This window comes from Nannospalax galili, unplaced genomic scaffold, assembly GCF_000622305.1.
Source record: "Nannospalax galili isolate Female #2095 unplaced genomic scaffold, S.galili_v1.0 scaffold1877, whole genome shotgun sequence".
Lineage (NCBI taxonomy): Eukaryota > Metazoa > Chordata > Mammalia > Rodentia > Spalacidae > Nannospalax > Nannospalax galili.
Genome location: NW_008339061.1, coordinates 77,866 through 103,352, shown reverse-complemented (window position 1 = coordinate 103,352; position 25,487 = coordinate 77,866). Strand labels below are relative to the sequence as shown.

Genomic DNA, 25,487 nt, shown 5'->3' with positions numbered 1-25,487 from the left:
TGAGGCCAGACTGGGCTACATGAAACCTTCTCTCAAAAATAAATAAATATAAATAAATAACCTTTTTTTAATGAAAAAGAAGGGCCAGTGAGATGTCTCAGCAGGTAAAGGCACTTGCTGTGCAAACCTGGCAATCAGAGTTCGATCCCCAGAGCCCACGCAAAGGATGGAAGGAGAGGACTAACATAAACTTAAGCATTTGAAAAGAAACAAAACTGTGGGAATGGTTAGCTGTAGGACCAGATGTTTTTACTGTTGGATTTTGGTCTGAGGGTTGGGGTTTTTTTTTGGGGGGGGGGTCTTGGAGGCCTTGTTTGTTTTGTTTGAAGCTTAGTAAACTTTGGGAGCAGGAAGGATTGTTTGCATTGTGCCAGAGTCTCATCAGTTCCTAAGGGGTAAGGAGAGCAAGTGAAAATGCAGCGAGGGACCGTGGCAGGGATCCTGTCTGCTGGCCAGTGCAGCTGGAACCACATCCATATGTGCAGCCAGGAGTGGCTGGGGGACATGGGGCAGTAGGGGCCACCCACATCTGTGGGCAGGTCGTAGACCCGAGCGGGTCAGAGCTGACAGGGCCCTGGGGTCACTGTCACTATGTCCTCCCAGAACAGAGGCCGTCTGTCCTTCGTGCCCCCAAGGGCTAGTTAACAGAGTCTTCTGGTTGTACTAAATGCATGCCGTGTCCATTGTAAGACATTTGGAAGACAGAGAGAAGGGCGGGCAGAAACGGAAAGAGCAATCACCCCTCCTCCCACCATTCTCAGATGATAAACCTCGATATTTCGATGGATGTGCTTCTGGTTTTAAATGCAAACTTGCTTTAAAATTTATGCTATAAAAACGAGATTACAGGGACAGGCTTTCCGTAAGCTTATCTTTTTCACTTGATACATCATGAGACACTCGCACATCAGTAAAAGTTCTTAAAGTATCTGATTATACACATAATTTTATTTATCCAGTCTCCAAATCCTATTATGTATATGGATAGTTTTTCATCCTTATAGTCAACATCCTGGGAATAAGTGAAGCCTTATTTCTACGATTATCTCCATAGAATAAATGTCTATAAGTCGAATTGTTGCACCAAAGGGTTTGCACGTTTAAGGCTTTTGATGTGTTGCCCAATTGCCTTCTGGGAGGCCGCACTTATTTACATACCCACCAACAGGGCGTGAATGCCGCGTGTTTCTCCAAACTCTGGCCAACTCTGGGTATTATCATACTTTTAATTCACTTCACTATGATAAGTTTTCAAATATATGTCTATATGTGTGTGTCTTGTTTTAATTTAGGGTGTGGTTTCATTCGAAGTATAGAACTACAGCTTGTTTGGTTAAAGTTGTGTTGGCCTGCCACCTGGTGGTGAGAATTGGAATTGCAGGTATAGAGTTGCTTACTGCAAATACCTTGTGGTCATCAGCAAAGGGTGGAATTCTGAGCTCAGGGCACTGTGAACCAACTGTGGGAGCTTTCATGACCTTGAGCTTTCACGACCTTCAGAAGGTAGTGTTAACCTGTCTTGAAGACAGTGGACTGTGCCAAATGGAAAATAAAGGAGGCTGAGTGGATGGATGGGCGTGTAATTTGGATCATATAATCAAGAGGCTTTTGGAGAAGGTGACATTAGAGCTGAGACTTCAATGACAAAACTTTTCAGAGATCTTAGGGGAGAAATATTCCCAACATAGGAAAATATGTGGGTGTGCAGAGTGTGCAGTTTAGATTAAGCTTTGTATGTATGGAGCACCCGGAGGCCAAGGGGGCAGGAGGGAGTGAGCCAATGACAGAGAAATGACGGAAAGTGAGGGCAAGAAGCGGATGCTGAAGAGATGGCTCTGAGGTTAAGAGCTCTGGCTGTTCTTGCAAAGGACTCAGGTTCGGTTCCCAGCACCCACATCAGGCCATTCACAACCACCTGTAACTCCAGTTCCAGAGGATCCAACACCCTCTTCTGGCCTCCATTGGATCCTGCACACATGTGGGGCACAAAAACTCATACAAGCATACAGACATACACATCAATTAAAAAATATAAAAGCTGGGCATGGTGGCGCACACCTTTAATCCCAGCACTTGGGGGGTAGAGGCAGGCGGATCTCTGTGAGTTCAAGGCCAGCCTGGTCTACATAGTGAGTTCCAGGACAGCTGGGGCTACAGGGAGACCCTGTCTCAAAAAGATCAAAAATAAGTAAATAAATAAATAAATGAATGAATGAATAAATAAATAAATCCTTATTTAAAAAAAAATAAAAAAGAACTACCCAGGGACTGCATGGAGTAAAACTTTGCAGCTTGGAATGAGAGGATCACTAAGGCAGAGGGGATCATGGGAGCAATCTAACTTCACTCTGTGTTTCTAGGAAACTCTTGACCCCAGAGACAGCTACCAAGGGTCTAAGATTCCTCCAAACCCCCAGGCTCCCTTTAGGAATGGAGACTGAACTGTCATAGCACATCCCTGAAGCCATCAGTGTGCCTGCAGAAGCAAGTGCTACTGGTATTAGGTACTTGCTGGATACATGCTATACATATAGTATCTCACCATGGGAGGCCAGTAGGCCCAGCCCTACATGACAAGAGCCCAAGTCACAAGGGTGATGGGACTTAGCTAGGTCAGGGCTCACCCACATGCCCTACACTAAATGATAATACACTAAACTTGGATTAGTATAACCAGGCTAAGGAATCCCACCCTATCACAGCAACCAGCTGACCCATCAGTAAGTGGGTGCAACAGAGGCTGGGGTTTAGAAGATGGTCTTTCCCCTCTCACCACCCAGAGAAACAATGTTTAAGTGAATATTCTGTTTCCTCTTCATCCTTGTTTTTATCCAGCCCTAGAGCCTCCTCCCATGAACTGCATTTAGTAGCCATCATTATGGATCAATTAAAATCTTTTCCTACTTTCAAAAAAAAAAAAGAAAAGGAAAAGAAAGCATATCTAACTTAAATAAAGAGGCCCATGGGCTAGGGACATAGCCCCTCGATAGAGTACTTGCCTATAAATGCCTTTCTGGCTATAGGGCAGAGGCAGGAGGGAGTATCACTAGGAAGGAGCTATGAACAGTTCACTGATGAGAGTCCAGCTGATAGCTGATAAAGGAGAGATGGTGCAAAGTGTGAGACTTGGCCTGGATAAAGCTGTTAGGAATTGTGGACCAGTGATATGGCTCAGCAGGTAAAAGAGCTTGCCGCCAAGCTTGATCACTTGAGTTCCATCCCTGGGACCCACATGATAAAAGGAGAGAACCAATGCCCACAAGTTGTCCTCTGAGCTCCACACAAGCACCGTGGGGCACGCGTGCGTGCGCACACACACACACACACACACACACACACAATAAATGTAATAAGTTTAATTAGGAATCAAATCTACACAGGATAGATCTCACTAGAATCAGAACTGCTCACTGGGGCATCTCCCAGGCAGGAGCACCACACACAGGCCCCGTCTGGCTAAACTCACAGTACCCAGGGGAGCAGGGCCTGCATACTGTCTCCAGCATCAGTCACGGGGCATTGACAGCAAGGCCCCAGGAGACAGTGTGAGCTCGGGGCTGAAATGTGGTCTGTGAGACAGGGCCCCAGCCTGGGACCAATTTTGAAATGAATAACTCAGTTGGACTGTTTGGAATTAATCAAGCGAATAAAAAAAGAGAACCCAGAGCACCACACACTTAGATGCTTTCTTGCACTCTTAGAGTTCAAAAACAGCTTTGATTGTTAAAATGTAATTAAATGATTCATCTGTAATATCCCCAAATTCATGTGTTTTTTTTTTTTTTAAAGATTCGAACATCCTTCAGCTCATTTTCATCTGACCCCTGTGAGGCGGCTCCCAGCCCCCAAGATGCTGGGCAGAGTCAGGACTGGATGAAAGAGACTTCCTGAGTCCCCATAATGGTCCCCAGACCTCAGGGAGACAGAGCAGGGCCTGCAGGAAAGGGCCACCATACCAGCTTCCTCCCCAGCCCTCTCCCCCAAGGCAGAACAGGACAGGTTCTCCTAGAGGCCGGCCATCATCTGGGAATAGCTCTTCTTTCTCATGAAGGTCCCTTGTGGGGCATCCAAGGGATAGGAGATGCCATGGCCTGTCAGGGAAGCCTGGGCTTTGGCTCCTGCCTTCGGGGTCCAGGGGCCCCAGGTACCCTCTCCCATTTCTGCCTCTTCCTGACACAGATGTCACTCTGGGAGATCACAGAGCAGGGACAGCCCTGGGAGGCCAGGCAGAGGAGGGCGGTCCCTCCCTTTGCTGGTGCTGGCTGCCAGAGATGACAATTTAGCAATTGGTACCCTGCAGACTAGTTGCTGGTTGACACCCCGACTTCCAAGACAGCACAGCACCCTCCTCACCACCCTCGGCCCACTGTATGGAAGAGAGAGTTCACAGACATACATGCACTGGGCCATTGAACATGCTCAGGCCTTACTGGGGAAACAGATGAGAGAAAGCCGGTATGTGTAGGAAGCAGCTCCCCCATGAGTAACCCATGTGGTAGGGACAGAATGGGTTTTGGATCCCCTGATATATCCCAACCCCTCTGAGTCAGGTCCCCTACAGCAATAGGGAGAATGAGCCAGATGAACAGATGACTCCTAACAGCCCCAGGACTGGGCATGCAGACTGGGTTCAGTGAATGATGGGTCCTGCCACGATGATGTTCACCATATCCAGCAGGGGGAGCTCTTGAGGCTAACAAAGCCCTGTCTGAGCCAACATCCTCAATGCCCAGTTCTGGACTGGCTTCCCATAATGTGGCACAAGGGGAGGAGTCAGCCCTCACCCCCAGCCCCTGCAACAGATAGCAGGTCAAGGGCACCTCTCTGTGTTCACAGAACCAGTCACTTGTGCTGGTGGAAACTGGACATTCATCCATAGGATCATTCTGTCCATGGCGTGTTCATTCAATAAGTGTTTATTGTATGATTGCTGATCTGGGCTCTTTGGCATTTCAGATGTAGTGGCCAGAAATACATCCAAGGGTTCCTATCCCCTGAGAGTGTAGGGTGGAGCGGAAGACTCAAAACTCACATGAGTTCCAGCCTCCCTGTGTGACTGGTCAGTGCCAAGAGTGTTTAAGTAGCTGTGAAACCTGTAACCCAGGGTCTGGACTGGTGGGAATCAGGGGTGCTGCCTCGAGTAATGGAAGCATGATATGAGGCCAAATAAACCAAGTAGGGGGCTGAGAATGTAGCTCAGTGGGTAGCACACTTGCCTAACACGAACAAAGACTTGGGTTTAATCCCCAGCAGTGCCTAAAAATCGGGCATGGTGATGCATGCCTGTAATCCCAGCACTCAGAAGGTAGAGGTAAGAGGATTCAAGGTCATCCTTGGCTACATAGTGAGTTTGAAGTCAGTCTAGGCTACATGAGACCCTTTCTCAAAACAGATCAGAGGCCAATATACACCTTTAATCCCAGCACTAAAGCAACAGAGGCAGGTGGATCTCTGTGAATTCAAGGCCAGCCTCATCTACACAGCTAGTCCCTGGCCAGCTGTGGCTACATAATGAGACCTTGTCTCAAAGGAGAAAACAAACAACAAAAGCAAAAGCCAAGTAAGTCTGACACATGAGGAGGTACAGGGGGACCCCAGGCAGAGCCAGGCTGATGAAGAGCAAGCGGCAGCTAATCTCACTGAGGAGTCTGCTACTTCCTTCCTCTGATGCCCCGCGTACCAGGCCCAGGCCCTCCCCGTTCCCCTCGGGCTCCAGAGAAGATGAACACTTCACTCCAAGGTCTATAACACAGGGACACAGCTGAGCAGCAAGACATTGTCTGTTCCTTTCCTGTGCAAGAAGTCAGGGAGCAGGGGCACTCAGGCAGGAGACAGGAAGGCTAGGGGAGGCTGGTTCCGGAGAGGGACTAGCTTTGGAAGGACTGGAGAGACAGCTCAGCTCTTGAATGTACCTGACGGGGTTCAGCCAGGTAAGAAAACAGGGGAGGAAATGCCAACACGAGAGAACTGGGGGCTTGGGGTGCACTGGAATTGGGGGCTTTTAAAATGGAGTCCTGCAGGTGAAGCCCATGCAGGTCAATCTTTATAGCATTGTTCAAAATTTCAAGAAAAGTTGGGAAATATGGGCTGGAGAGATGGCTCTGTGGTTAAGAGCACTGGCTGCTCTTGGAGAGGACCCGGGTTCAATTCCCAGCAACATGGCAGCTAATAACCAGTTCTAGGCTAACTCCAGTTCCAGCATATCCAGCGTCCTCTTCTGACCTCTGTGGGCATTTCACATTCATATATATAAAGTAAAAATAATAAAACATTTTTTAAAGCTGGGAAGTTAAATTTTATATGAGCTTTAGATTCATACCATTTCCAACCTTTTTTTTGCCTATGGTGCGCATTTCTCTAGCTATATTGTCTATGAAAACCAAGGAAGGTCCATGCTGCAGCTCAGGCTGGGAAAGCAGGAGGTGGGACTTGGTGGTATGGTGTCTAGTGTGCATCACATCCTGGGTTCCACCTCCAGCACTCAGATGGGGGGGAGGGTCTAGGAATTCAAGTGTAAGTAAACTTGGAGAATGCAAGCAGGTGTCCCCATCAGACAGACCAAGGACAGAGCAGGCCCTAGGTCTGAATATGGTCCCCAGGCCCTGCTAATGAACAGGGAGACAGAACACCCGCAGCCTCAGTCTGCTGTGAGCTGTCCCCATCACTGTCCCCTGGATCCACCATGGAATTAGAGCCACACCGTGACTCTTCTGGTCTGTTTGGTGATACCAGATCTCCAACTCACCCAGGACTGGCACCCAGGGGTACTGAAAGAAGTTTTCCTGGCCTGCTATTTCTAATGTTTTCTACCACACCAGCTCTGTGTGCTGAGCTGGTGATAACTGACCACAAGCATCTCAGACAGATGCAGCCTGACTTCCTGCTCCTAGACCCCACCCTCCCATACCCAGGGGAAGTCAAAATCCTTTATTCCTCTCTGCCCTGATGAGGAGCAATTTTTCCTGATACCTGACAGGGTAATCATGTTTCTCTCCACCAAATACCAGTAATAGGTGAATGGGTAATTTAAGCAGTTATTTGGGATGGGTTCAAAGGCTTAACCCTGTAAACACCACCTCTTCTAGCCCTGGTGTGTGATGTGGACATAGATGTAATTGCTTCCAGCCAGCACAGGCTACTCACTGAGCAGACCCTCTCCCTGAAATAGAAGCCAGCTGCTCCCATGGCTCAGACTCGCACAACTGAAAGAGACAGAGGCCAAGGGTTGCAAACTCCTGCCCTATAGAGCTGGCGGGTCACCTCTCCCAGACAGACAGCCGGATGTGAAGCCAGGGAGGAACAGAGCTGTGGCCCTGGGGTCATGCCCTGCTCAGGCAGCAATCCCCGGTATAACACTGGACAAGCAGGACCGTGGCCCAGGGCCTGAGAGAACTTCCTATTTTTTAAGAAAATTCTAAACTCTAGATATTGATGTGAAATGTCAGTTATTAAATGTGGCTGCTAATTCATTTGGCTTGGGATTTTTTTTTTTTTTTACTTCATGGACCAAATAACATTTGACTCCCAGAAAGACAAGATCCAACTCCAGTCTCTCACTCTGTAGATGAAGGGCAGAAAGAGGGGCAGTATGGGCAAGACCAAGGAGCGAGTACCAGTGTGTGTGTGTGTGTGTGTGTGAATGAAGGCACACACGTGCCATTGTGCATATGTGAAGGTCAGAGGACAACTTGAAGGAGTCAGTTCTCCTTCCACCATGAAGGCTCTAGAGAGGAAATTTGGATCGTCAGACTTGACAGCAAGCCCCTTTACCCACTAAGCCATCTTGCCAGGCCTCACCTGTACATCTAATACAAAGTTTACACTTAAGAATGGCTCAGTCAAGTTACAAAAAAAAAAAAAATTGCAAAAAAACTCCTAATTGCCGGGCGTGACGGTGCAGGCCTTTAATCCCAGCACTTGGGAGGCAGAGGCAGGCAGATCTTTGTGAGTTCGAGGCCAGCCTGGTCTACATAGTGAGTTTCAGGACAGCTGGGGCTACAAGGAGACCCTGTCTCAAAAAAGACAAAAAATTAAAATTAAAAAAAACTCCTAATATTTTCAGTAAGTTTATGATTTTGTGTTAGGCTGCATTCATAGCTATCCTCAGCCACGTGCAGCCGTGCATGGCCTGTGGGCTTCAGCATGGACACACCTGCAAGTCACAGCTTGCTATGAGCTGGGGTGGGGTAAGTGAGGGCAGAGTCCACTCTTCGAAGCACCCAGAACCTAGGAAGGGAAGAGCACCCAGCCACCAGCAGGACACAAGCCACAGCTGGTCTGTCACATACCGAGGACCTAGCTTTTCTGGCCCTGGGGCTGAGACTTGAGTTTGGGAAATTGCTAAGCCCCCAACTGTGACCACAGTTCATGTGTGTGCAAAGAGCCAGGCCTGTGAAATCAAAACCATATGGGACTGCCCTGCATGGAGGGGCCCACCTCCCTACCGACTCCTGCCCTGCTGACCAGTCCTGGTGAAGGCTGGGACAAAACTCAAGGAGCCTTCATGTAGGAATGCACACTTCCCAGACTGGGACCTCAGACCCCATCAGCCTTGTAATCTGATGAATTGACAACATCTGGGGTGTAATTACTAGACCCTGAACTGATAATCCTGGAAAGCCCCTCATCCCACAGCCCCAGCCTGGTGCATTTTGAGGGCTCCATTCCCCCAGCAGGAGCTGTCAGCGTTAATTACAACAAAAAAGCAAGACAGTCGCCCAGCTCTGGCCCAGTGGAGCATTTGCCCCATCTGCATCTAAACACTACCAGTTTCTTGGTTTGGTTTCTGAGGCTCCTGCCCATCTCAGGGAGCATGAACCATGATAAGGACCACATCAAGACAAGCAAAGGGACGCACACCTGTAATCCCAGCATTTGAGAGATGGAGGCAAGAGGATCAGGAGTTCAAGACCAGCCTTGGCTATCAGAGACCCCATGGCTCAGTAAGCAAAGGTGCTTGCTGCTAAGCCTGATAACCTAAATTCAATCCCCAAGACCCACATGGTAGAAGGAGTAAACTGACTCACGCATGTTGTCCTCTGACCTCCACTCGGGTACCATGGGGTGCAACACGTGTGTGGGGGCACACAAATAAGTAAATGTAATTGGGGGGGTTCTTTTTGAGATTGGATCTCACTGTAGCCATAGCTGGCCTGGAACTCACTATGTAGACCAGGCTGACCTCGATCTCAGAGAGATCCACCTGTCTCTGCTTCCAGGTCCTGGGATTAAAGGTGTGTACCATCACACCTGGCAAATGTAATTTTTTTTAAGCAGAAAGACCAAGCCTGGAGAGATGGAGTTAACAGCACTGGCTGAATCCTTTCATGGTGGCACGCACCTTTAATCCCAGCACTCCAGTAGGGAGGCAGAGTTCAAGAGGCCAGTCTAATCTACTAGTCTACATGGTGAGTTCCAGGTCAGCTGGGGCTACAGGGAGACTCTGGGGAGAGAGACAGAGACAGAGAGACAGAGACAGAGAGACAGAGACAGAGACAGAGAGAGAGGACCTGGGTTCAGTTCCTAGCATTTACATGGCAGCTTACAACTATCTATAATTCCAGTTCCAGAGAATCTGATGCTCTCTTCTAGCCTCTGTGGGCATTACACACACATGGTGCACTTGCATACATACAGGCAAAACACTCATATACATAAAATACAAATAAATAAATCAAGAACCATCAGAAAGACCAACTCTCTACCTGCCCCTCCCTCCCTACCTTAATGAAGACAGCATCAGAGCCAACCCAGGCTGTTCCCAGCATGGAATGAGTGGTTCCACACTGGGTGACTCCCAACTGCCTGTAAACCCAGCTCCAGGAGATCTGATGCCCTCTTCTGACCTCCGTGGGCGCTGCACTCACGTGCACATAACCACACGTAGGGGTGCACACACACACACACACACACACACAATCTTTTTTTAAAAAGGAAAAGGTAAAATGTCATCAGGTAATGCAGTCCAGTGTCCCACTCAGAGAGTCACACAAAGGTCACTACCAACACTGCCTCTGTCAGGGCCAGGGCAGATGGCCAATTCCATGTCAATTCTATGTCAACTTGCCTGTGAGTGTCATGTGTCTTGGGTTGATCTGGGAGAGGAAGAAACAAGGGCATCTGACATGGGCCCAACTTGAACTTGTGCTGGAGAGAACAGCGTGGCCTCCACCTTACAGATGAGGCCAACGAGGCTTCAAACATCCTGGGTCCTGAGTGAGGCTCAGGACTAAGCCTGCTCTGGGGCTTTACTCTTCACTCCCTCATGCACAGCCCCTTGTTTTATTTGTCTCTGGAACATCTAGAAACATCCTGGAGCCAGCTGATCTCCTCTGGGAGAGTGACTTCAAGCAGAACCGAGGCTTGTAAACAGCTGTGGGGTTTCATGGAGGGCAGAAGGCGATGAAAACCTCTAGTGGGTTCCATGGCTTTGATCAAGCAGGGCAGCAGCCTGTGGAGAACGGGTGCCTACAGTCATGGCGGTGTGGCTCAGAGGAGGAATTCAAATCCTGGCCCAGCAAGACTCAAGTCTGCCCTTGGCTACTTTTCTGAGTGTTGTTCTTGCAGGGAATACAGGAGGGGGCTGAGGGCTGGAATCCCATTGTCTGGAGATTACAGAACTGCACCCTATGCCAGTTTAGGGGTGCAGTGCTAGGGATCAAACCCAGGGCTTTGCACATACTAGGAAAGCACTCTACCAACTGAGCTATCTCCTAGCCAGTTTTTCTGCTGAGGAATGCTCAACCTGTATTCAAAACACTAAAGAAAACCTGAAACCCAAAACACTTCAGGTCAAGGGGCACTGAACCTGCGTATGTGTGTGTGTGTATGTGTGTGTGTGTGTGTGTGTGTGTACTTACTGTGTGTGTGTGTGTTGCACACATTCTTTCTTGCTGTATTTCATTGGTTTCACTCAGCTCACATTTCCTGGTCATATGTGCTACAACAGGCCTCACCCAAGCACGAGAGGGTTGGGGCACAGACTCTCTTCTGGACTCTACTGGAGACTGGTATAGAAGGCATTTTAACCATGTCCTATGTCATGTGCCATTGTGTTACTATGTTGCTGGGAACAGGAGCAGATGGCCTGATTCTAGGAAGCACAGAAACCTGGAGGGCTTTGTGGAAGAAATTGTTCCTGGCTGAAGATATGCAGAGAGGGGAAGGGTGAGCAGGATGGCAGGGAACAGTGTGTGTAAAGACTCAAAAAGGTGGCGCTTCAAGCAGTGTTGCTGGGTTCAAAGGTGAAGTACATGTAGGGATGAGGGGACAAAGGAAGGCAGAGGCTGGCAGAGACCAAACCACCCTGGTCTGCAGCATCCACACCTGTTGGCTTCCTCTGCAGCCTTATCCAGAGGGGGACAGGGTAAGACTTGTTGAATGGACAGGTGGGTGAAGCGTGCTCCATAGGGTCAGTGGCTCTCCGCAGACACCGCAGAGGCCTGGAGGTCCTGAGGTGCCCTGCTCTCAGCCGCTGTCCTCCCGTCATCTGGCTACTCAACTCAAGCTGGCTTAGGAGAAACCCAAGAAACAAAGGCGTGCAGGATCACTGCCACTTCAAGCCCCCAGCACTGTCCTTCTCCATCTCTCAGTTCTGCCTTCCTCTCTATGACTCTCTATCTCTCTCTCTCAACCCACATGGAGGGCCCAGGAACCTCAGGCTAAGCCTCTTTGAAGAAAAGGGCTCTCTTTCCCCACAGGATCACCATTCAAAGTCCCAGGCATGATGCTTATGACTCAGCTTGCATTCCAGGCAAGCGCTTGGGCCTGTCACCTTGACAAAGGAACATGGTCATGAACCCTCCCCAAGAAGTCCCTAATGATTAGGGAGGTCTTTAGACAAGAACTGGGGCTATGTCGTCAGGGGAGGGACTCTGGGTGACTGACAACACACAAATGCCCTCCTCCCACTCCACACCCTGTCCACATGGTATGTACCTTGCCCTCTGGGCTCGGGGTCTTGTTTTCTTGTTACTGAATAATACTTCAGGGGTCTTAAGATGTGGAAGAATGGTCCTGTACATAACTCTTGATCTCTCTCTTACATTCCAGGGACCGCTGGGTCTGGACGGCAAGCCCGTAAGTGACAAAGCAATTCTAGGTGGTTCTGGGGGTAGGGCTACCACTGTGGGAATGGGAATGACCATGGGGCACCCGAGGAAACTGGGAACTTGGTTCAGTGCAGAGACACGCCACTTAGGTATGACATGAATTCAAATTCATCTTCAGCATCTGCTGACTGAGCAGCCACGGAGAGGCTCCTTCACCTTCCTAATCTATAACAGCTCTCTCAGGAGGTGTTATGAAGTTATGGAGAACCATGGTCATCACAGTTCCCAGTATTTAGTTAGCCCTCAAAGTCTACAAGCCCCTCTCAGCAGGCCCCAGGCACAGAGTGTATCTGACATGTTCTCAAGACTTCCGTAGTGGGCACTGAGCTGAAAAGCTCTCAACACCTGCTCCAAGAGCCCATGGTCCACGGGCATCTTCAGAAGATTAACAGGATACACAGGGAGACACCACAATTTAATAGCTGGGTGTAGATGGAGGGATAGACAGATATGTGCACTGGTGGATGGGTAGGTAGATGGACAGAATAATGGGTGGATGGATAGATGAGTTGGTCGTTGGAGGGATGGGTAAATGGATCAATGGGTAAATGGGTAAATAGGTGGATGGATGGATGGATGGATGGATGGATGGATGGATGGATGGATCAATGTAAATGGGTAGGTAAGTGGGTAGGTGTATGCCGGTGCCAGCTGGCCTTAGACGAACAGCACCTGAAAAGGGGAGTGAGGATGAAAGAAAAACAAGAGACAGAGAAAGATACGTGGGAGGACTGTCAGTAGAGACCACAGCCCCCAGTTTATTTTAGCTCAGCCTTGTTATACAGTAGAACATCAGACAGCCACCGTTTGCTTAGCTCAGTCAGCTTCAACAGCTGTTTTTCCCACCTTTATCTGAGGGTCAAGGAGCGGTCAAATACTTGTTGTGAATTCCACCATTTAACCATCTTCCCTAAATTATCAACACATTCCTCCTGACTTGGCAGAACAATTAGGTACTGGTGTGCAAAACACACAAACTCTTGAGTCGAGGTGAAAGATCATAAAGTAAACAAGCAAGCCTGCCACAGCTCAGTGTACATAACGGCTGTGCTTATACTAATAGCTCCCAACAGGTGTATCAATGGATGGATGGATGGATGGATGGATGGATGGATGGATGAAAGGACTGGTAGATGGACGGATGAATAAAAGGATCAATCAATAAATGGGTAGGTAAGTGGATAGATGAAAGGATGGATGGATGATGGATGGATGGATAAATGGATAACCAAGTAAATAAGTGAATGTGTAGATAAGTGAGTGTAGATGGGTGGATGGATGGATGAGTAAGTGGTAGCTGAGTAGATGGATGAATAGATGGATGGATAGATGGGTAAGTGGGTAGATGAGTAGATGGGTGGATGGGTCAATGGAGCCCAGACTTCAAGGGCCTACCACTCTTGAAGGAGAGTATTTTTCTGAAGACTGGCTCTGACAGCTCTGGCAATGGCCTCCTCACCAGCAGAGGCCAAGCAGGGAGGATTTGTATCCTCCGTGCAGAAAGACTAGTCCATGCGTCTCTCTTCCTGCTGAGAAGGTGCCTGTGGACCCTTGCTGGTGACTCCCCAGCCCTTATCTCCCTCACCCTGAGGATCGGTGTGGAGCCTCCAGGAGACAGCAAGGGCGGCTTGTTAAGGCCTGGCAGGCTAATGTAGCATTCCACTAAGCTGCCCACAGCCCTGCCAGCCCCAAAGGCCCTTCTGCCCTCACAGCCATGAGCAGCCAAAAGCTGAGCAGCCCAGCCTTCCTCCCTCCTCCTCACTCACACCAGTTCTTTCTCTATCTCCCTTCTCCAGGGACTTCCAGGCCCCAAAGGGGAAAAGGTAAGTACTTTCGATGCTGTCCAGATGCTGCGAGCTGATGAAAGCTACAGCCACCTACTTCAAACCTCAGTTCTAGAGTAGAAAATTGAGCCAATCAAGGCCTCTCCTAAAGCCTCCCTTTCCCTGTCTCTAAAGTAGAACAAGCAATGCCTATCTCCTAAAATGGGTAGGAGGCTTACATCCGACATGGTAATATACTAAGAGGGTTGAATCTGAGTTCTGATGCCTGGGGTAACAAAACAAGGCAAGTTTCTTTCTTTCTTTCCTTTTTTTTTTTTTTTTTTTTTTGGTCTTTTTGAGACAGGGTCTCCCTGTATCCCCAGCTAGCCTAAAACTCACTATGTTTTTTTTTTTGGCCTTGAACTCACAGAGATCCCCCTGCCTCTGCCACCCGAATGCTGAGACTAAAGGCCTGCACCACCACACCCAGCTTCAAGGCAAGTTTCCAAGGCAAGTTTCCAACATTAAGCAGGGTTCCAGGAGAGCTTGGGGCATGAACAGTGATGAACAGTTCCCTATGGGAAGACACCAAAGAAACGGGCAGTAGAGGGTTGTCTTCCCAGTCTTTTGTGAAATGGATGGATGGATTATGGATAAATAGGTGGGTAAGTAGATGAGTGGATGGATGGATGGGTTGGTGAATAGATGCATGAATAGACAGATGGATGAATGGATAAACAGAGAGATGGTGGATGGTCCATCCCCTGACAAATGGATGGAGCCCAGACTCCAAAGAGCCACTGCCCTTGAAGGAGAGTATCTTACTGTAAGTAAACAAGATCTGCAATGGCCCTCTTGGCACTTGGCATTAAACATAGGATCACCAGGTTTCTTGGAAGAGAGCAGAAGAGATTTGTGTGGAACTGGTGTGAGATCAAGAAGGTCCAGAGCAAACCCGAGAGTGGCTGAGTGAGGCCTCCAGAGGCCTCATGCAGCTTTGGCCTGGGATTTGGAAATGGAGAAGTTAAGAGTGTTGGGTTGTGGCACCTGCCATGGTGTGATGGAGCCTGCTGTGGTGTGGTGGAGCCTGCCGTGGTGTGATGGAGCCTACCAAGGTGTGGTAGAACTTGCCGTGGTATGGCCACTCAGGTAGGGACAGACTGGTGCTCCCCACTACCAACAAAGCTGAGAGAGCTGTGGAAAGACACGGGATCTGGTGCTCAGAGCCTCCTCTATGTTCCGTCTCCATCGCTGTGTGGCTTTGAGCTCTAGGGGCCTCAGTGTCTCCATCTGTAAATTAAAGCCAGCTTCACAGAGCAATGGGGGAGGTTGCATGAGGACACCATCTGAATGGTCTTTGTTGATGTGTTGAAGGCACTGACCCAGCTGGTAGATGTTTGATTATCTTCCCACTGGTTCTGGATGGTGCCACCAAACCATGGAAATTACCCAGAGGCTTGGAGACCAGAGAGAAGCTGGTGTCTTGGTATCTATTACTATATCATGTACTGTGTCCAAGCTCAAGGATTTATTATCTCTTACTAGTCCAACGTTCTGGGATTCTGAGAGGTCACAGTGGGAGCAGCTATCACTGTTACACTGTGCCTAGGGCCTTGAACATCTGCAAAGCAGTCATAGATGAGGGAATGCCTGGTTTCAATCTTCTAGCTGTGTGACCTTGAGCAGATTACTTGGTCTCTCTGTGCTTCAGTGCCCTCATTGGACATGGAGATTAAAAACAAGGCCTGTCTGTTGTTTTTGCCAAAATGTATGTGAAGCACAGAGAAAATGTTCAACAGTAAATGTGGAGAAATAATAAATCAGTGACCATTTACTCTCCTGTGTTTGGTTCCCAGGGTGCACCAGGAGACTTTGGCCCGCGGGTAAGAATGGAGCACCACCTCCCTCATCCAGCCCACATGGTTTGTTTAATATTATTATAATAGGGCATTTCTTCAGGGTCCCAGCTCCCCACAGCTTACCACAGAGAGAGGCAAGCGAGGCAACCCTCCCTCCCGACCGGTGCCTACTATATGGAAGCCCCCAAGTGCCCTCACCTAGTGAGGCAACTATCTCCCTCACAGATGATGAGTGTCTGGCAAGTTCCTGCTTCCTGTACTTGTCACCAGACAGTGGGGTTGGCCTTGGTCCCCAGTCAGAGACTGACCTTCCTGAGGGGCAGCTGACACTCAGAGAAAGAGAAGGCCCTGAGGTCAGCATCTCAGACCCCAGAGCTCAACCCTGCCACTTCCCAGCTCGCGAACCTTGCACGAGTCATATTTCCCCACCCCAGCAGGTACTGTGAAGACTCATCATAATCATAAAAGTCAGTAGCATAAAAGACACTGGCATTCAGCATGGAGACAGACAATAGATGTCTGCTCCAGTCCTCTGCTGCCCTCAGTGGCCCCTAGGCCCAGGAACTCAGAAAGGCTTGTGTACCTCAGGTGGTTCCTAAAAGTGGGTCTTGACAGGAGCACTTAAGAAGCTCTACCAGGTATCCTCACCATTTCCAGAATGTTCTAGGCAGAGTGCCCAAACTGTAGAGACAGAGTTGGTCACCAGCTGCCCAGAGAAAGTCTGGGTCGTGTCTAAGGTTATAGGAAGGACACTGTGGTGCAAGGGTCACTCAATCATGTCAATCATGTAAGCTCTGGGGGCAGGGTTGGGATGAAGAATAGGTGAGCTGTTTGGACTCAAGAGGAGAACAGTCTCTGTGGGATGGAGAGAAGGAGAGAGCACAGGGCAGAACACACAGGCTGGGGCTGCTTTGTAGACAAGCAAGGCCAGGACCCAGGTCAACTTCAAAGCTGAGGCCAGGTTTTGCGAAATGAGGACGGTAGGGCCCATGTCACAGGGGATTTGTGATCAAGAGCTGGATCAGGGAAGGGCTGAAACAGGCTGAGTTGTGATGAGCAGAGCTGACCCTTGCTGGGTCTTTGACAGGGAGGTAGGACCAGAGCCTCAGAGAGCCAGGGAGATTTCTCTGAAGTCAGAGAAAGGATGCCCCTGTTGTTCCGTGACTGCCAAGAAAAATACTGCTTCACGAAGCTGATCTTCCCGATAGAGTTGCCCAGTCCACATGACTAGGGTCCCTCTGATCCTGAGGTTGTGAAAGGCCACATTTCTCCCCAAGCTCCTTGGCTCCTCAGGGATGTTCTGCCCCTTGTCTTGGGGTCCCAGTAAACTATGAAACAACTATCTCCCCCGAAAAGCTCAGTGGCTTAAAATGACTATCATTATTTCTGATGGTCCCATAGGTTGGCTAGAGTCTCTCGTGATTGCAGGCAGAGGCAGCTGGTCCTGGGAGGTGATGACGCCCTCACATGGTTGCAGTTGATGTAGCTATTCCCACTTGGCTGGGAAGCAGCCATGTGTGGCTCTCCATGTGTCTCAGGGCTTCCTCCCAATATGGTGCCTGGGTTCTTAGAGAGGCTTCTGGGCTCAGCTTGCCAAGGGTCAGGAAGTGAGAACTGTCACACCTGTTAAGGGTGACACCCAGGATGGATCTAGCATCACACCCTGCATGCTGTTGGACAAATTAGTCACAGGAGGTGGAGAGATGGGCACTGGTTTCTGTCAGAGAATAGCAAGAACCTGCAGGCCCACAGCCAGCATGGCAGCCATCTTTCAGGGGAGGGGTAGCATTACCTGTCACAAGCTGCTTTTTACTGGGTTGGTTCAGCTGGCTTTGCCTTGTGATTTTTGAGGTTCTCCTCCTCTTTTTCTGACCACAAAACTTGTTTGCCAACTAGATGGTTTTCCCACGGCTCAACACAGGCTTTATAAGTAGAGACCATCATGGGTACAATCGCCGCATCCTCAAGGTAGACTGGCTAAGTGAGGTGACCTGGCCTGCTGGTTTGCTGTGCTCCCCAACTCCGACTCATGCTGTGTTTTCAGGGCCAGACCTCAGCCACCCAGGCCCAGAAGGAGAGGGAAGGTTAACAAAAGAAAGAAAAAATCTTCTAAAGGGCCTGTACAGGGTCCGAAATTCTTTTTCTACCTTAATAACTGGAGTCAGGCCAGGGACTCCCAATCTGGGGCCTCTGAGCTGTGAGAGGAGCAACAGGAAGAGAGAATGAAATTCTTCCAGACTCAGTCCCTCAGTACTAAATAGAGCAGTAATATCCACCCATCAGTCCTGAGACTGGGTGACTTGCCACATGCTACTTTGGGATCTAGAGTTAGAACCCTTTGATCAGGGCACTGGCCAGACAGGTCAGCAATCTGAGTCATAGCAAGAAAGAGCTGCCATCCATCTATCAATTGAGAAAAATAAGCAAAGTTTGTCTTATGTGCAGTTTGCTGGAGAGGTGAGTTCTTTTCCTCCTATGGGGGGAAAAAAGTGTCTAAAAAAGACCCGTTGTGGGCTTGATAAATGGCTCACTGGTTAAAGTGCTTGCAGCTCAAACAAGAGGTCCAGAGTTCAGATCTCCAGAATCCACATTAGTGCAGGGTGTGCATAATAGCCTGCCTGTAATTCCAGCCTTGGAAAGTGGAGACAGGGGATCCCCAGAGCAAGCTGGCTAGAGAGACTAGGATCTATGAGCTCTGGGTTTGATTGAGAAACCTTGCCTCAATGAATAAGGTGGAAGACTGAGGATGATCTCCAACATCAACTTTGGGTCTCCACATGCACACGTTGCCCACACACATGCAAGCATATAGGCACACACATGCACACCATACACACATTACTAAAATGGAAAAAAAAGTGGAAAAAGACTTTAAAAGACCAGTTGCGCTAGCAGCAAGAGGAGGCTCAGCATGTCCTAATTTGGTGACCCTGAGGGATGATTGCCCTCCCTGACCCCCAGCACTTCATCTGTAGAATGAGAGCTGCCCTGGCCAGCTGTTCACAAAGGCTGCATCATCTCCAGGAAGTGCTTCTTCATACAGCGCTGAGTTTGCTCAAAGCTTCTTTCCTTTGTGGTTGTCAGAAGGTTGAGAGCCACTGCACTGTGGCCCATGACTGGTACCTCCTTTACTGTACCTGTGCCAGTCACACAGTGGGCCTCCTGTCTTGCAGGGTGGACCATGAAATGAGCGTTTGGCATGGTCTGGCCTGGTACTAATCCTGGGTTCAAGAGTCGGGGATTTGGTGTTGCATGAGACTGTGTGTCCCCTCTTGTCTACTGTTGCCCTTTTGCTTTGAGATCATTGTAAATTCACTTGCACTTTTAATTAATAATATCGCATGTACCCTTCATCCAACTGCCCCCACTTAATAGCACATCTTGTATATACTATTGGTACAACATTGTGTACCACTGTCGTACAATCTAACTATCAGAAGACCAATAATCACTCAACCCACCAGCCCTACTCACATTTCCCCAATTTTACACATGCTTGTGGGCATGTGTGTGTGTGTGTGTGTGTGTATGCATGAGTGTGTGCATATGTGTATGTACAGAAGCATATGTGTGTGTTGAGTGTGATTGTGTGTATGAGTGTGTGTGCATGACTGTGTGCATGCACATATGCATAAATGTGTGAGGCCATGTGATTTTATGTGCACACATGGTACATGAGTGCATGAGTGTGTGCATGTATGTAATTGTGTGCATGTGTGTGTGCATAAGTGTATAAATGTATGTCTATGCATGAGTGTGTATGTGCATAAGTGTGCATGTGTGTATGTGTTCAGGCATGTTTTCCTCTGTGCAGTGTTATCATATATGGACTCGTATCTACCACACAAAAATCCCTCAGGCTTTCCTTTGCTAGCTAGGCTCACCCCCTCATCCTTAACCCCTGGCAACCACTAATCTCTTCCTGTATAACTTTTCTATTCAAGAAGATCAGGCAGACACGATCACACAGCCTTTAGCTTTTTTAAAATATTTTAATGTGTATGTGTCTGTGCCTGTATGAGTTGTGTGCACAACTGGAGGCCAGAGGGCATTGGATCTCCTGGAACTGGAGTTCCGGGAGGCTGTGAGTTGTTTGACATGGGTGCTGGGAACCAAAGGGCGTCCTCAGCAAGAGCAGTAGCTCTAACAGCTGAGCCACCTCTCCAGAGCCTGTCCCCCAGTATAGCTTTTTGAGGCTGACTTTTTTTTCTCAGCATAGTTTCCCTGCAATGCATTCACGTTCTTACATGCGTGTGTCCCCAGTTTGTTTCTTTGGGGAGGGGCTGTTTTTGTCTTTTTAATGTAATCTCTTTTATTTTTGAGAATTTCATACTTGAGTGTTGTTTATTTGGCTCCAAGTTTGAGTTTGAGTTTGTTTGAGTTTGAGTTTGCGTTTGCGTTTGCGTTTGAGTTTGAGTTTGAGTTTGAGTTGAGTTTGAGTTTGAGTTTGCGTTTGAGTTTGAGTTTGAGTTTGAGTTTGAGTTGAGTTTGGGGTTTTGGGGGTTTTGGGTTTTTTGGGTTTTTGGGTTTTTTTTGTTTGTTTGTTTGTTTGTTTGTTTTTGTTTTTGAGACAGAGACTCCCTATGCAGCCCTGCTGGAACTCAGTAGATAGACCAGGATCCACCTGCCTCTACCCTCAGAGTGCCAGGATTGAAGGCCTGTGCTACCATGCCTGGCTGGGTTTTTTTTATGACATTTATTTATTTTCGTGTATGTGTGTGTGCATATACATGCCACCGTACAAGTATGGCGATCATAGGACAACTGGGAGGAGTCAATTCTCTTCTTCCACCATGTAGGTCCCAGGGATCAAACTTAGGCTATCAGGCTTAGTAGCAAGCACCTTTACCAACTGAGCCCTGATTTAAGTTTTTTGAGACAAGGTCTCATGTATCCCAGGCTGGCCTCAAATTCACTATGGAGCCAAAGATGAACTTGAAGTCTTGACCCTCCTGCCTCCACCCCCTGAGTGCTGTACTAGCATTAGAGATGTGCACCACCATGCCCAGCTTTTTTTTTGTTTTTTAGAGACAGGGTCTCCCTGTAGCCTCAGCTGGCCTGGAACTCACGGAGATCCACCTGCCTCTGCCTCCCAAGTGCTGGGATTAAAGGGGTATGCCACCATGCCCAGCTGTTTTTTTTTTTGTTTCTACAGGATCTCACTCTGTAGCCAAGGCTGACCTGGAACTCATTATGTAATCCAGGCGGACCTGGAGCTCACAACAATCCTCCTGTCCCAGCCTCCCAAGGCTGGGATGAGGCCTTTCCTGTTTTGTTTGTTTGTTTGTTTGTTTATTGCTGAGTGGCACTCCATAATATGATGGCTCACAGTTCAACTGTTCAGCTCTGGGAGGGCATTTTAACCATTTCTACCCTGGGGCTATTACAAAGAAAGCTGTTGTCAGTGTTCACATGCTGTTGTTTGTGTGAACATACCATAAATGCCCAAGTGTGCATTTCTGTTCTTTTTAATGCAGCAAGTGAGGCCCAACCAGGAAGATCTTGCAGGAGATACTCATCCCCTAGCTGGAAGACTAGATGGCATGCACACTTCTTCCATACCCAGAGTGTGTCTTTTCTCACCTAACCATATCTAGGCTTTGAGTGCTGAGAAGGTGACATATTCCATAAGGTATACAAGGTCATTTGGGGCCTGTTATACCAAGGTCCTTTCACACAGCTACCAAGAAGTAGTCAGAAGGCCACTAGCAAAGACTTTTCCTTTGTGGCTGCCTCAAAGGCTAGGGACGGAAAGGCACAGGGACTGCTCATCTAAGGGACCCCCTTTGCTGGAAGCTGGAACCCCCTCATGCTCACCCTCAGGGTCATGCCAAATCCTATGTCTTTCAGGGAGACCAAGGTCAAGATGGAGCTGCAGGACCTCCAGGGCCCCCTGGACCACCTGGGGCCCGGGGCCCTCCTGGTGACACTGGAAAAGATGGTCCCAAGGGAGCTCAAGGCCCAGTGGTAAGAGAAGAAATGGAGTTGTGGGCCCTAAGAGTTGGTATTGTACTGATGCACACCCCAACTCTGAGCCCAGAGCCAATTCCAACCCAGTACTATTCCTAGGACACCCATGCCAGCTGTCACACAATCCACACACTGACCCTGGACCCCACCTTAACCCTAATCCCAATTCACATCTCATCCTTGATCTCACACCTAACTCAGACCCTTAAACCAACCAAGCCTCAAATCTAGCACAGTCCTGGCTCCTAACCCTACTCAAGATTTGACTCCATGTCCTATTTTACACCCCAGACTCTAACCCTGAGCCTGACTGAAGTCCCAAGTCTAACCCCCAACAGACCCTAACCTTGACCTTAGTTTCAAGGTCAGTCTCAATCCTCACCCCAGCTCTAACTCTTGACGCCTGTACGTAAGTGCTTCCACCGATCCTTACTGCTCACTACCCAGGGCCTCTCTTCTCCTCCAATACAGAGCCCACACCTCCGCCAGACTGCCACCAGGGTTCCCTGTTGAGGCAGCTTTCTGTTGGCTCATCTGTTCTTTGTCACATTGGGCAGGTAACTGCCTAAGCCTCAACCTTGTCATCTGTGAAGTAGGGATGATGACAATCACATCGCAGGATTGAGGGCAGGTGGACTAGATGCTCTTAGATCCCTGCCCATGTCCTAGCATGAGATTCAAGCTCAAATAATGTGGGTCCTTTTGGTCCCTTGTTGCTATTTTGTTGGTGGTGGTTCTGTTTTTGGTTTGGGGTTTTGTTTTTGAGACTCGGTCTCCCTGTAAGCCCGGAACTCACAATGTAGACCAGGCTGGCCTCAAGCTCAGAAATTCATCTGCTTCTGCCTCCTGAGTGCTGGGATTAAAGGCGTGCACCACCATGCCCAGTCCTTATGGCTATTTTCTCCTACCTCTTTAGGGTCCTAAAGGAGAGCCTGGACAAGATGGTGAGGTGGTGAGTATTCAGGGCTTTTGCAAAGCCTGGGCTGATAAGGCATAGCGTCCAGACCTGGAAGCCCCTTTCCTGATATAATAGTTACTTTTCTTGTCGCTATGACAAAATACTCAGCAAAGGCAACTTAAAGAGGATTTCAGCTGGGCGTGGTGGCGCACACCTTTAATCCCAGCACTCAGAAGGCAGAGGCAGGCATATCTCTCTGAGTTCAAGGCCAGCCTGGTCTATATAGTGAGTTCCAGGACAGCTGGAGCTACAGGGAGACCCTGTCTCAAAAAGACAGAAAAAAAAAAAAAGAAGAATTTCTTTTGGCTCATAGTTTAAGGGTACAGTCTATCATGGGGAATGCATGGCAGAAGTGTGAGGCAGCTGGTCACACTGTGTCCACCTTCAGGAAGTAGGAGATGGATGCTGATGTGCAGCTCACTTTCTCCTTGTCTTGAGTCCAGGACCGTAGCCCCTGGCATGGTGCTACCCACATTTAGGGTGGGTCCTCCCTTTGCAGTTAAACCTTTCTGGAAATGCCCTCATAGACATGCCCGGAAATGTGTTTCCACATTTCTAAATCTATCATCCACTTGCACCCACACCAGGATTATGTAGGTGTATTTGTGGATGTACCCACTCCTCTGCCCACAATGGAAGCGTGGATGGGCAAGGTCTCCAGCCTGGGTAGAATTCCAGTACCTCACCCTCCTGGGTGAGTATGTAGTTCACCTATGACCACATAAGCCCTGAAACAGCTGCTGTCCAAGGCACAGGGAGTCAATCCTAGACACACACCCCTGCTTCTAGTGATAGCCTGCCTCTTCCTCGGGACACGGCGTCACCCTAGATAAAAGGAAAATGACAAGACAGACAGGAACAGCTTCCAGAATGATGTCTAACACCTTCTCTTCTCTGGTCTTCTTCCAGGGCCCCAAGGGACCCGCAGGACCCAAGGTGCGTCCTCAGCACCCCTCTTCCAGCTCCCAAGCCTCCATTCCACACCCCTCCTCTCTCCCAACCTCCCCCACTGAAACTGAAGCAGGAAGGTTAGGACACTCAGCTGGAAGAAGAGGCAGGTTACCACATGTAGACCTCAGTTTATTCATGTGCCAAATAGGGGTATGGTAGATCTTTCTACCTTGATTTCACACTGCATGGTGAGGATTGAATCACATGACACCTTGATGGCTTGGTTTCATTTTTTGTGGGGGGGTTTTTGAAGACTTATTTATTTTTATTTTTATGGACATTAATATTTGCCTACATGTATGTAGGTATATTACATGCATACCTGGTGCCTACAGAGACCAGAAAAGAGTGTCAGAGTTACAGGGGGCTGTGAGCTGCCATGTGGATGCTGGGAACCAAATCCAGATCGTCTGTAAGAAAAGCCAGTGGTCTTAACTGCTGAGCCATCTCCCAGCCCTTAGATGTTTGGTTTTAGTAGACTTTATTTTTGGTGCAGTTTTAGGTTCACAGCAAAGTTGAGAGGAAGGTACAGAGTTCCCAGGTGTCCCCACCCCCTGCCTCCCATATGCACATTCCCCTGGTTATTTTCATTCCCCACCAAAGTTTGTCTGCCACAACTGAGGAACTGCATTGTCCCCCAAAGTCCTCAGTTCACAGGCAACTCCCTCGTGCTGTTGTAGAACAAATATGTTGATATTATCACACTTCATAATTTCAGTCTTAAGCAACCCTGTGCAAGGGACTGGGGAGATTGCTCAGGAAATAAAAGTAGTTGCTCGGCAAGCATGAGGACCTGAGTAAAATCCCCAGCACCCACATAAAAAGCCAGGCATGTCTGTGTGTGCCTGCAAACCCAGCATTTGGGCAGCAGAGACAGGAGGATCCCAAGAGCTCGCTGGCCAACCAATCTAGCTCAAACAAGCTTCCGGTTCAGTGACAGACCCTGTCTCAAAGCAAAAAAAAAAAAAGCAGAGAGCAGTAGAGGGAGACACCTGATATCTTTCTCTGGCTTCCACAGGGGCACGCACATCTGTACACTCATGTACATGCACTACACACACACACACACACACACACACACACACACAGACGTCCCCTGTGGTCCTCCCTTCTCCCCTCCTCTCTCCATCCGCTAGCAACCACTGATCCTGCTACCACCTCCATGGCTTCTTCCGCAGAATCCCATGTGGACAGAACCCTCCAGCATGCAATGTTTTCAGACTGGCACTTGGAGAGTTCGCTGATCTTTCCCCAACTTGCTCATTGTTTTCTACGCCGGGCTCTAACTCCACTGTCTAATGCCCATTACGTTCCCATTCTCCCACTGGAGGGCCTCTTAGTTGATTCTGACCCTTCGCAAGTACAAGTGAAGCCCTACAGGTTTTTTTTTGTTTGTTTTTTTTGTTTTTTTTTTTTTTTTTGGTCTTTTTGAGACAGGGTCTCCCTGTAGCCCCAGCTGGCCTGGAGCTTTGGAGACCAGACTGGCCTTGAACTCCCAGAGATCCACCTGCCTCTCCCTCGGCGTGCTGGGAATTAAAGGCGTGCGCCACCAAGATGGGCTTGCATTAGCTTCTGAAGACACTTCAGATGACAGCACTCTCTCTTAGGGCTTGGGCATCACCTGGGGTGGGAAGGATCTGGGTCCTCAGACTGAGGACAGAGCCAGGATGGAGAAAGAGTTCCAGTTAGCAAGTGTGCAGTGAGCCAGGGCCTTCCTGGGCATCCCATGTTCCAATACCTCTCTGAGGCTGAAGTGCCATCTCTTCTCTTTCAAGAGCAGACACTTGCCCAAGTGTCTGGGACTAATGGGCTCAGAAAAGAAACCCAAGGGTATCTGCATCTCTCTGAGGGACCCAGGGTCTCTGGGCCAACACTA

The 25,487-nt window shown here is 48.8% G+C and overlaps 1 protein-coding gene across 1 annotated transcript in view; it reads left to right on the top strand.

Moving 5' to 3' along the window:
• Col23a1 (collagen type XXIII alpha 1 chain) overlaps positions 1-25,487 on the top strand; it is a gene marked incomplete at its 5' end in the record, with an annotated part of 364,233 nt that overhangs the window by 317,579 nt on the left and 21,167 nt on the right. The window contains 6 exons of the mRNA XM_008833774.2: positions 12,052-12,078; positions 13,907-13,933; positions 15,730-15,756; positions 21,583-21,699; positions 22,619-22,654; positions 23,570-23,596. Of these exons, the coding sequence (XP_008831996.1) occupies positions 12,052-12,078; positions 13,907-13,933; positions 15,730-15,756; positions 21,583-21,699; positions 22,619-22,654; positions 23,570-23,596 (261 nt within the window). The remainder of the gene's footprint in view (positions 1-12,051; positions 12,079-13,906; positions 13,934-15,729; positions 15,757-21,582; positions 21,700-22,618; positions 22,655-23,569; positions 23,597-25,487) is intronic.